We start from the raw sequence: 12,389 nt of genomic DNA on the forward strand, positions 1-12,389 counted from the left end.
GTGGATATATCCAAAGCCAAGTAAGCAATACAGGAAAAAATGGAAATTTGAAATATGGCCAAGAAAGCTAATGAAGCTTGACCAGAATATTGAAAATGAGGGTAATGGTGGGACATAAGGTTTGAAAAGTTGTTTGGAATCAAACTTAAATAAAAATAGTAGCAATAGTAGCCATAGTGGCAGAGGTAATCACTGCCGCCATTTTCTGAGTCTGTGTTGCCAGCCAAGAACTGTGCTGTTCCTCCTCATAAATTATTTCTAATCATCTCTTTACTCTACCAGGCAGGCGTATATGGTCTTCCCTCCACTCCCATTTTATTCACTGTTTTGAAAGCTCTAGGTAATAAAGGAAAAGTATGATCCAATGTTACCTGGCCAGTCAGTAGGAGAGCAGAACTTCAGATTCAAGTCTTCTGACTTCAAAAGCCCATCCTCTTTCAAGATTATCAGATTTCTGTAGCAGAACCTTGGGACCTTAGAAACTTCCAGTTGCACAGGCATTACGTAGCCATGAAAAATGCTGACACATAACAGCAACATTTTAGGCTTTAGGGAAATAAATTGAAGTTGGAATGGGTCAAGCATGGTGCTCAAAGTGCTTTGGCAAGATTCACAGGATTGAGGTCATAGAACAGGAAGTGAGGTTATGGTCTTGGGGATTTCAAAAAGAGGGTGGAAGGCAGCAGTATAATACTGAAGGATCAGTAAGATCTTATCAGTAATTTGATGGGAGGTGGAGAAGCGGGGGAACTGAAAGTGAAAGGCAGTCGTCAATTTGTTAGCTCAATGTCCTCCATTTTGATTACTCGTAACCACAAGTGTAGCCAGCAGTGTACCAGCGTGATGTAATGCCTCGGCAAAATGTGATATACTGTCTTTGGACTTGAGTTTTACTACAAACTTATGGGGAGGTGAAAATTTCTGCAAAAAAAAAAAAAAAAAACCCATACATTATGGGGTGAAATTCTAAATTGCCATGCCTTTTTAAGACAGAGGACTACAAAGACATTCCAGACTGATAGTGGGCCACTCAAGGTACACCCAGATTCCTGGGGAGTATATGTTCCGGTCTCTCTGTCATTAGGAGAATTTGGTGATGGGACGCTCAGTTCAATGGCATTCTTCAGTCACCCCAAATTGCACAAATGAAATCCACAGACATCCTCCCAGGTCTTCCGACCCTTTCTGGCTCTGGACTCTGCGTAGAACTTAAAGATATTTCTTGTAGAGTTCGTGGCGAGCCTGTGTCTTATGCTTATTCTGCCTGCACAGATGCCTGTCCTTGCTTTGAAGGTCACCTTACAACTGCCGGGGGTTGAAATCACAAACTTATTTAGGAGAAAGTCAGGGAGAAAAGGCAGGTGAAGAGTAAATGTCTGTAGCAAGAAAGACAATAAGCAAGTTGATGGGTGGGCTTTTTGTTTGCATTTATCTTCTTAATTATTTATTTTGAAAGCATTTCCTTCCTTTCCCTTGGTGCACATGAATTTTAATTTGAATTTTCCTAGTTTTGCCTTTCACACCAAAGTCTCCCCTAGCAAATATTTCTGTGGGTTGCCAGCTTGCATCAGGCAGAAGATATTTTCTTCCTGTGTTGTATGGCCAGTATTTCCTAACCACTAGTGGCAAGCGAGATTTGTGCATGTGAGAACCAGAAGAAAATGCCCTTCAAGTGAAATTGGCAAATTACTTCCCAAGGAAAGAAATAGCAAAAGACAGTTTTTTTTCTTCTTTGAATCCTTATAATCCCAGCTGGCCACTATTTAAATTAGGAAAAACCTTTCCACCCCTTTGTACATTTGAGTGACTGCATTTACAAAAGAGAAATTAGACCACTGAAAAATAAAGAGTTGAATATGAAAATTCTCCCAAAATATAGCTTCACGCTTACTCTGCTTACTCTGAGGGGGTCCTGATCCATTTGGAGACCTCCTACTTCGTTAATTATATGGTCACAGTGAGGATTGGTCAGTACCGTTGTGGGCAGAGTTATATTTAGGCCTGTCTCTTCCTGTGAATCGCAGAGAACTTGGTTAGCTTGGGTTAGGAGGGTGGGGCATGGAGGGTTAAAATCCTTACTTCCCCAGCCTGAAAAGCAATTTCTTCCTATTTCTTCATTTTCCCCGGGATGGCCAGGCATCAGCTTCCTGAACCAACACCCTCGTGGTACATTTTTAGCACTGGCAAAAGCTGCTGGAGCTCTATGTCCAGGTCTGTGTGGGTTGGAGCTTTCCGAGAAAACCCATTGCAGGTTCTCGGGCTCTGGTGGCGAATTCATTGAGAACACGTGCGGTGAAGGAGTTGGGCGAGGGCATTTTTGAACACGCTCAGCCTTGGGACACACAGCCACCCTTCAACTTGTAGAATGGCTCTTGGGAGCTATTGCAGTCCTGGGCGGCATTTGGGAATGAAATTATTTGCTCAGGTCTACTGATGAAGGTAGGCTTATTCCCCAGAATTCTCAGGGCTCTCAGATCTCATTCTTTCTCTTGACTTCTCACAAAAGTGAAAGAAGATATTTATAAAATGCAAAGTACTACTCCTCCTGAATTACTTTTTATTTTCATCATAGATATGAATGAATTATTTGGTGTGGTACATCTGAACATCCGTCATTGGAATTTGTGCCAAGGAGGCCATATTGGCAAATTGCTAAGACAGAAAGAGATTTCCTTCCTTTTTTCTATGACGCTGTTTCCTTACTTTATCTTTGCCCCCCCCACCCCCGCCTTCCTTTTTCTTCTTCTTCCCACTATCCAAAAAAGCTGATGAAGTAAGTATATTTACCATGGGAACCAATGAAGAAAGCCTAGAAAGGTTAAGTAGTTTGGCCAGGGTCTCCTCTTTAGAGAGTCATAAAGCCACAATTCCAACCTTGGTTTCTTGGACTTTAATGCACCAGATGTAGCTACTGAGCTGCTTTAAGTTGAACTCATTATTAAAATATCAATTCCTTGCCATTTGATAGACCACGTATGTACTCGATATTGTGGGCTCTTCTGAAAGACTAAGAAAGCACGTGTGAGATTTTGTGCATGGGGCATCAGCTCTTTGCTTTCCTCAGGAGCCAGAAGAGCATTCCAGATTACCCTTGCTCTGTGCTCACCTGTGTGGTTTAACAATAGTGGGGAAAGAAACACATTGCTGAATCCTCCAGGGCCTTTTGTTTTTGTAATTTTATGTTCTGAAAACCTATTGAGTCAAATGCCCTTTCACACCACATGTCTCATTTATCTGGTACAGCTAATTGCTGTTGAAAACATTCACAGCCAAGGGCACATATTTGTGGCACATTCCCAGCAGGAATGTGGTAGAGTGGCTGCGGAGGCCAGGAAGGAACAAGACACACCGGTTCTGGGTTCAGGAGGATGGAGGGCTCATTTGTGGACTCACAGCAAATTGACTGTTTGGAGAACCTGCTCTGGAAAAGTCTGGCTCTGATTGTCCTCTGTTTCCACTGCAGAGCTCGGAGGACGAGTCACAATGGGTAGAAGAACTCATGAAGATGCATACCGCTCGGGTGCGGGACATCGAACAGCTCACCAGTCTGGATTTCTTCCGAAAGACAAGCCGCAGCTATCCAGAAATTCTGGCACTAAAGACATACCTGCATACATACGAGAGTGAGATCTAACTATCTGATCACCTGCAGTGCAGTCTTATCAACTGGTGTATATTTTTATATTGTTTTTGTATTTATTAATTTGAAACCGGGACATTAAAAAAAAAATGTTAGTATTTTAATCCTGTACCAAATCTGACATGTTACGCCTGAATGACTCCACTGTTTTTCTCTAACGCTTGATTTAGGTAGTCTTGTGTTCTGAGTAGAGCTTGTAATAAATACTGCAGCTTGCATTTTTAGTGGAAGCTTCTAAATGGTGCTGCAAATTTGATATTTGCATTGAGGAAATATTAATTTTCCAATGCACAATTGCCACATGTAGTCCTGTACTGTATCAAAATACTGATTTTGTAAAGTTGCATTCATTTACTGTTAATTATGACAGACATATTTAAGCCTTATAGACCAATCTTAAATATAATAAATCACACATTCAGTTTTTTTCTGGTTTATTTGGCCTTTGTTTCACTTATAGCTTAGAGGGTTTGCTTCGGGTATATTCATGCACAAAAAGCATCCTTTTTTTTTTTTTTTTTTTTTTGTATTGAGCCCTCTACCTTGCTGAATAGAATGCAAATATTCAAAGGGACATCCATGATATTTAGTTACAGGGGCCTGGATGAAATAGTTTAGGTACGCATCTCTGAGAAATCAGGAGGGCAGAGGGGGAGGGGAACCAGAAGACCTTCTGAATACCCTCTCTCACCAATCTCTTTCAAAAATATTTTGACTTTTGGAGGAGTAGGTTCTTTTGATAAGTTCGTTCAAAGCTCTAAGTATTAAACTCAACTGAGACTCTCTTAAGGATATATTTTGCTTAAGGTCAACCTAGAGAAATAAGATAGTGGGATGGAGGATAGTTATAAAAGTGTAACTAACCCATTTAGGTAGAAAATAATAAATGCCAAGTGAAAAGTGTTAGTAATAATAGAATAGGACAAGGGTCGTAATGGTAGATGGGGTGATTGTAGATGGACACAGCTTTAAGTAATGAAACACAGAGTGAGGAAGTCATTGAGAGATTTTCAGTCCTTCTGATTGTGTCTTGGAGAAAGGATCACATTAGTGTCCTCATATCTCTAATAGTTGCTAATCCCCCTTTAAAAAAGAGAAGAAGAAAACATATGGCTTTGTTTTCATTATGTGAATTTTTATAGTTGTCCCTTTTATGGTCAGTGAAATGGGGTTTTAATTTTTATAAAGTTTGTTTCCTTTAAAAATTAAGAAGGAGAACGTTGTGTCAAATAAAAAACCCATTACAGCAGAAGTAGGAGAGATTTGACTGGGATATGGGAACCACGACAACAGTAGTAAGGGAAGAAAGCCATAATTGGAAACCAGCTGTTGGAATCCCTGGGAAGAAGTGAACATGAAGATACTAAAGACTGTTGTAATTACTGAGCGCCCACTATGTTCCACGCATATCTCTAGCCCTTCGTATGCCTTGTCTCTAAACACTGAAAAATGAGGAGTTCAGGGGAGATTTTACAGAAAGGAGAAAAATGAGGATGGCAATGGGGAAGAATGCTTGCATTGAGCTTTTTAGTTTGCATGAGGGTGAAAGTATGAAAGAAATGAATTGGAATATGACCCAGTCTTCATCTGATAGGCAATAATGATGTACTGATCACTTGCTACATGCTGGTACTGATACTTTCTGTTGGGGACAACATTGTAAAATATAGATGTGGTTCCTGATGTTGTGCTTGTGGTATATGCTGTGAAGAAATTAGACAGGTGCAGGGGGACAAGGGGTAGGAAGAGAAGAGCCTTGTAGATGACATGGCAGCCAACACTTGGAGGGTGAGAGGGGCAGGGACCAGAAAGCAGAGTGTGGCCGAGGACTGGGGGTGGGAAAGATCTTGGAATGTGTTAGGACCCAAAAAGGGATAGATGTACCTGAGCACAGCGGCGAGGTGGGTAGGGACCAGGCGACTAGATCCTTAGAGGCCCACTGAGGCATTTGGATGGAAAATGAAGAAATGTCAAGCAAAGGTGAGACAGAATCTGATTTAGTGTTTCAGTATTATTGACATACATCTGCAACAATGACATGGTATGTTCTAACTGTAATTCCACGTAAAATACACCTGATACCTATTAAGTGCTATGATGCTGTTTCCCAACAGTAACATTACAAGAAAGGGGTCAATTCTGTTTTTTGTTAATAGCGGCAACCATTGCAACCTCCTTGCTTAGCTGGCTTTCTGTATCACCTCAAGTTGAACTCTTCTCAAAATAGGTTATATGCGAGGCTTTTGGGGTGAGTGGTGGCAAATTTAGTTGAGTACCACTGCTCTATTTTTATCTGGAGGTCAAATCTTTCTTTATCCCCAGAGAGAACATCAACCACTCTGTATTTCAGGTAAGTGGCTTTGCCGATAAACACATGTCATTAATTGTGGGGCTATTTACAAAAGTCCCTGAATGGACAGGGCGTCTATTAAAATGAGGCCTGAAAGACTATTTTAAGTTGGGGTATTTGTTATTTTTTTATATTGAGACCTTAGTCCATTCATGCTTTCATTGAGCAAGTTGCCAGCGGCTCGCTAGCATGGTGGTCCTGTGCATGGGGATGGATTCAGAAACTGCCTCTAAAATGAGCTCATTGTAAATAGTGTAAACCAGGAAAGCAGCCACATAGTTTCCCAAGAGGAAAAACATTCGGAATTGTTTTTAGGAGAGTTAACTTTAAAAAAAAAAAAAGCTCTGAACAAAAGTAAGATTTGGGGCCAGTTGGGTTTGTAGAACTGCCCCAAGAGCCACTGCCCCCAAATCCAGTGCCCATGATTCCTTGTGGTGGTTGGGAAGAGGGTGGGTGCGGTAGGTCCCGATGACTCCTCCTGTTTGGATTTCTCTCACTTCAACTGTCTCTCACTGTGTCTCTGCTGAGTCAGGACCAGGCTGCCTTGTGGGTGGGAAGTGGTTAAGGCAATGGGAATTCTCCCATGACTTTGAGCAGAGGGACAGTATGGGACAGTGAGGAACCAGTGTTAGATGTTTTGAGTTTGTAGGTTGGGGTAAATAGAACATTGCCGGAGGGCCCACCAAGAGCGGCGGGAGTTCCTGTTTGGGCTGCGTTTCTAGGAAGCACATGTCCTTGACCCCTCTTGGCAGGGATGTTCCATTTTGGCTGGAATATAAAAATGGAAACGATGACCCTGCCCTTTGAAATTTTGCACTCTGGCTATTGGGAGCAGGCAAAACTCCAGTTCTTGTGTGACACTGGGCCCTGTTCCCTCTAATTCCTTCCCGCATTTAGGTAGTTCCTCCCAGAAAACCTCAAGTGGTGATGATCAGTGCGCCATTGAGCGATTGAATGTTAAAACACTGTAAAACACTGATAATAATACCTATTTCTCAGAGTTGGTATAAGAATTATGGTAGGATATCTCATTGAAACCTAATTTGTAAATTTGCTTCTTCACTTTTATCTCTATTTCCCGCCAAGTAAGATATACCCTCTTGAAGTATTTTTTTGGCTTTGGGTCTTTTTGCAGAGTAGGGGCAAGGAGCTGAAGTAGTCTGAAATGAATAGATTTCTTGTCTTTTGTGAAACAGAAATCCACTGAATAGGTGAAAAGAAATAGCTTTTAGGAGGGTCCTTTCCTTGGATTCAGAACTGGAGAGCAGTCTGTGGATCTGAGCTTATGGTTACACTCCAGGATGTGCTTTGTGATCCTTTTGGGGAGCTGGAATCTTAGACCCTGGGGGTCTTGGCCAGAGCTTGAAAACAGGAAATCAATAAACCTCAAGGGACCTAGACACATGCACAGTGAAGATATGCACATCAACCGAACTTCTCATATCATTTTTCCATTACTAGATTCTGGCATCACCCTGGGTGGGATGAAGGGAACCTGAAGAAAGACTAAATGAAAACATGATGTAAGCCATGTAAGCTGGACACATAGGTTAGAAATGAAATTTATTTAAGGTAAATAAAGTTTTACTTCCTGTGGAGTGAGATATCTACCAGCTACATTTGGAAAATGCTTAGCACCATGCTTGCTACATGCCAGGTGTTCAATAAATATTACTGGGACAAAATCAAGCTCAGAAAAAAAAAAAAAAAAAAAAAAAGAAAAAGGCATGGAAAGAGCAGCCTGAGAGTTAGGAAACAGTGGGTATTATGAAACTCAAGGATAAAGACACTTTCAACATGGAGGTGGTGGTCAGTGACATCAAATGCCAGAGAGAAGTTAGATGGGAATTTGAAAGCATCTGTTGAATTTTGCAATAAGGTGGTCATCTTTGACCATCCTGAAAGGACATTCAGTGAAGTGGCCTGAAGAATGGTCAAATTGCACTGGGTTGAGGAGAAAATGGGAGAGTACACTGGAGGCAGTAAGTAGACACAACTCTTTGAAGAAATAAGACATAAGAAATAGGATAAATAGACAAAAATGCAGGCTGAGGGTAGAGTTGAGGGAGGATTTGATTCTATCTAGGATGGGAAAAAGCTTGTACAGGCTGTTGAGATTTGACAACCCTGCAAAAGCACTACTGGGTAAAGCAGTTGCATGGCAAACACATTTGAAATTGAAAGCAATTGATGAAGGCAGTGGTAATAGATCTGCCTTCAAATTAAGGAACTCATAGAATTACCTCTTGGGGTAAGTGTTAGCATAGCACACATTGTGTACATCACACTTTGCAAAATAGTAGCCTGAAGTCTGGATACATAGCACAGATTGCTTTGTTGTGCCCATGGGGTATTTTAAAAAAAAGGAGTTAGATGCCAAATTTGAAAATCAACAGATTTCACATAAAAATCCAGCTTTTTGACTTCTCTTAAAACATTAAGAGTTTTTTGGTTAGTCCCTGAAAGCAATTGTTTCTGTCAACAATCAGTGGAAGCCCATTTGGCTGCTCTTAAGGCCATCATTCTCTAGAGCAGCGGTTGGCCATAAATATTTTCCATAAAAGGTTTTGCCATCTAGTTTCTAATTACTCATTTCTGCCATTGTAGGTGCAAAAGGAGCCATGGGCACCACGTCAATGAAGGATCTTTGCTTTGTCCCACTAAACTTTATTGTGGACACTGAAATTTCAATTTCATTTCATTTTCATGCATCAAGAAATATTGCTCTTTGGCTTTTTTCCCAACCATGACAAATTTTCCACTGTTCTAAGTGTTGTAGCCAGATAGAAACAGGTGGTTGGCTGGGTAGTTCCTAACTGCTGCTTTGGATCACCACTTGTCCCATTGTTCTTTCCACTCTAGATAGTGTACAATTCCATTTTTAATTGTGTTTTGCATTTTAATTTTGTTTCAACTTGTTTTTCTCCAACTTGCCCTACTACATCAATTTACTTTGCTTGCCTTTAGGCATTTGACTTTGATCCCCATGTAGGGTTACCAGATGCCTTGGATTGAAGGACTGTCAGTACTAAAACCAGGAAAGTTTTGGGCAAACCATGAGGAGCTAGTTTACATTATTTTACATTTCTGTTAGTACTTTGCCTTTGGAAAGGCATTGCATCTTAAAGAGCTCATTTTTTATTTTATTTTATTTTATTTTATTTTATTTTTTTTTTAAATAGCTCATTTTTTAAAAGATTTTATTTATTTATTTGACAGACAGAGATTACACGTAGGCAGAGAGGCAGGCGGAGGGAGAGGAGGAAGCAGGCTCCCTGCCAAGCAGAGAGCCTGATTCGGGGCTCAATCCCAGGCCCCTGGGATCATGACCTGTGCCGAAGGCAGAGGCTTTAACCCACTGAGCCACCCAGGAGTCCCCTAAATAGCTCATGTAATAATCTTCAATCATCTTTCATCTCTTTCCTTGCATAGGGCTTTGTTTGCCATCTCTCAGTAACTTTAGCCAGTGTTGTACTTTAATCTCTTTATCTCCCTCATCTCCAAAGTGGCAGATCTTGTCTCGTTCATTATCTATTCAGAGCCCTTTGCATAGTGCCTCCGAAGGGTCTCTTATCATCAAGTGATAGATGGTGACTGATGAACCTCATTCTCTCTTCACCTTCTGAGACAGTTAATGTCATTATGGGTGAAAAACTGGGCTGAGATGAAGATCTAATGGTAATCTATAGAGGCCCCCATCTTACTTACAACTTCCGTCTTCCTGAAATGAGAACTCTGTTTCTTCTTTGTGTTGGTGACATCCTCTCTGGGCCTTGAAAATACCCCAGCCAGAAACCTGAAGTTTTTTTGTCCTGTTCCCCTCCTTTGCTAAAACCCAGTTTCAGACTTGGTCAAATGAATCCAGCCTCTCCACTGTCCCCTTTCACATAAACAGCCTGAATCAGGGACATGAGGAAAGACTCTATGGCTTTGAAATCAGATGTGGGTTCCAGTCTGGACTCCACCATGTGCTGGTTCTCAGATATGTTTCTCACATTATGACCAGCTCATCCTGTAACATAGGGATGGTCATAGGTACATCTTCAGATATTGTGAAAAGTAAAGATAATGAATATTCAGCACCTAGTATTATGTCTGATTCAATGACTCATCAGCTATTCAATGAATCAGCAGTAAGATAAGCCCCAGGTTAAATCATGAATTTAAAAACCAGGGTTCTCATCTTAAAATGCCACTAATTTTTGGAATTATGTGCCTTGTCTCAAACATAAAAGGAGAGCAAGTTGGAGAATCTCTCTAGCTGAAGTCAATGATTAGAATTTTGTTTTTGAATTTCTGGACTTTACATCCCACTCCACCCCTAATCTCTGGATCTTCGTCTACTCAATTTATTTATTTATTTTTTTACTTTTTTGTCAACTCAATTTAAATGTAGAATTCTTTATATAACTTTCACCAATAGTTTGTTCCAAAGTCAAGATTATTTACTCCCATCTTTGTGTTTCCATCACAATCTATCAAAGAGATGATATTTATCTTGACACTTTTTGGTGAGTTGTTTGCCACTGCTTCCTCCCTGGCTGGGGCTATTTGGATCATAATCTCCATTACTAGTAATGTACTATCGGTTGGCTATTTGAATTTAAATTTTAAAAAAGTCTCCATTATGCATCAGTGTATTCTTGCTATCCATGCCTAAGAACAAGGAGTTTTAAGTGATTTTCATAGGGAGGAAAGAACATCAAATTACCTTACTTAACAAAACATGTATAACATAAATTGCTTTTAGATTTTCACTGCCTAGGGACATTGACAATGGTTGGGCATTTCAATACCCATCTCTTCTCACACTTCCCTCTTGATCTTTATTCCTTTTGTATTTCTTCTTCCCTAGTCAGCTGCTTGGAGAGACTTGACTCATCCAGCAAGATGGAATGAATTCTAGAACCCAGTGACATTTTGTCTTTGTAGTCAAGTTTTTGCCTTCCTTTAACTTTGAGACAAAATAAATTCAAAGAATTCTTAGCAGTGATCTGGGCACTCTAGCTCTTTTATGTGATTTTAAATTATATAGGTTCTTTTACACATATTCCCTACCTGACTACGGGCAAGACATCTTGTCCCCCAGGGATTATGAAGAGAAAATCCTTGTGAAAACTCTGGACCAGATTTTATGATTCTTAAATTTCAAACACGATCTCTAGCTTAGGTTGGACTGGTTGAAAATATTGACTCATTCACTTATTAGCAATGAAAAGTTGCAACAGTTGCTTAACTTCACCAAAGCTCACTTTCCTATCTGTAAAATGGGGTTAATAAAGCACCTACCTCAAGGGAGCATTATGAGAATTCTATTAGATAATTGCGATAAAGCTGGCATGAAGATTGGCCAACACACACACACACACACACACACACACACACAATTAAACTGTCACATAAGTCAGACTATTTAGTTGACTCTTGTTTATCTTCATTGAAGCTATCAGAATATACAGATTATAAAAAAGACTCGGTAAACTGTGAGGGGGATTTACAGTGTCTTTGGCGCTGGGATCCACCTTTACCCCTTTGGGTAGAAGAACTCCAATCTCCTCCTCAGATACCACCTTCCCTTATCACTCTGAATTCACACAATTTGAGTGATAAGGATCCACTCCAGTTTTATGGGCATGTTACTCAGACCTGACCAGTTTTGATTTGTTTATCCCTGGGCACAGTGAGTGGTTCTGAATGGCATGGGACCTAATCAGGACCAGAGACACAGTGGGACTTTGGTTCGAACATCCAGAGAGATTCTCTTTCCCACTAGACTTGAACCCAGGAGGATGTAAAGCTAGAACGAGATATTCTTCCTGGAGAAAAGACCACTCCAGGTATGGTGTATTATAGTGGGCATAGAACAAGGTAAATAGAAACAACCTGGTTCCCTGCCTAAGCCAAACATTACCACTAACCTTTTCATGGGCCAACAAATGTCTTTTTTACTTCAGCTAGTTTGGGCTTGAATTTGACACATAATTGAAAGAGTTCAGACTCACACAGGAGCTGGTCATTTTGTCCATTTGTCCTTCTCCAGATTAAGGTATAAGAATCAATCTCAGACTGAGAAAGTAGTCGTAGTGACACAGCCCCCTTTCACCTCTACCATCATTAACTCCTTCATCTCAAAGCTCTTGCTTCAACTTCTTTTTGCCACACTACCACCTCCATTAATTCATCTTGTCTATGACCTTTCTGGGCACAGTCATATCCTCCTATGAGCTCCCTCCCAGTGCCATCAGTAGCTACTGGTCTTTGACTGACTCTAACCTGGCCTCCCACACCCTTCAAGGGCAATAGTGAACAAACACATAACTGATACTAATCTAGCAACTGGTCCCATCACGTTCCTCCTGAGATTTCTCAGTTATAAGGATAAACCTGAGTGTGCAGATC

At 40.6% G+C, this 12,389-nt stretch overlaps 1 protein-coding gene across 5 annotated transcripts in view; it reads left to right on the top strand.

The window, feature by feature from the left end:
- Window positions 1-4,066, top strand: part of ENPP2 (ectonucleotide pyrophosphatase/phosphodiesterase 2) — a 107,235-nt gene extending 103,169 nt beyond the window's left edge. For all 5 annotated transcript variants that reach the window (XM_044245042.1, XM_044245045.1, XM_044245043.1 and 2 more), the window contains one exon: window positions 3,464-4,066. In XM_044245042.1, the coding sequence (XP_044100977.1) occupies window positions 3,464-3,634 (171 nt within the window). In that variant the 3' untranslated portion in view covers window positions 3,635-4,066. The remainder of the gene's footprint in view (window positions 1-3,463) is intronic.
- The last annotated feature ends 8,323 nt before the right edge of the window (window positions 4,067-12,389 follow it).

The sequence above is a fragment of the Neovison vison genome, chromosome 4 (assembly GCF_020171115.1).
Source record: "Neovison vison isolate M4711 chromosome 4, ASM_NN_V1, whole genome shotgun sequence".
Classification (NCBI taxonomy): Eukaryota; Metazoa; Chordata; class Mammalia; order Carnivora; family Mustelidae; genus Neogale; species Neogale vison.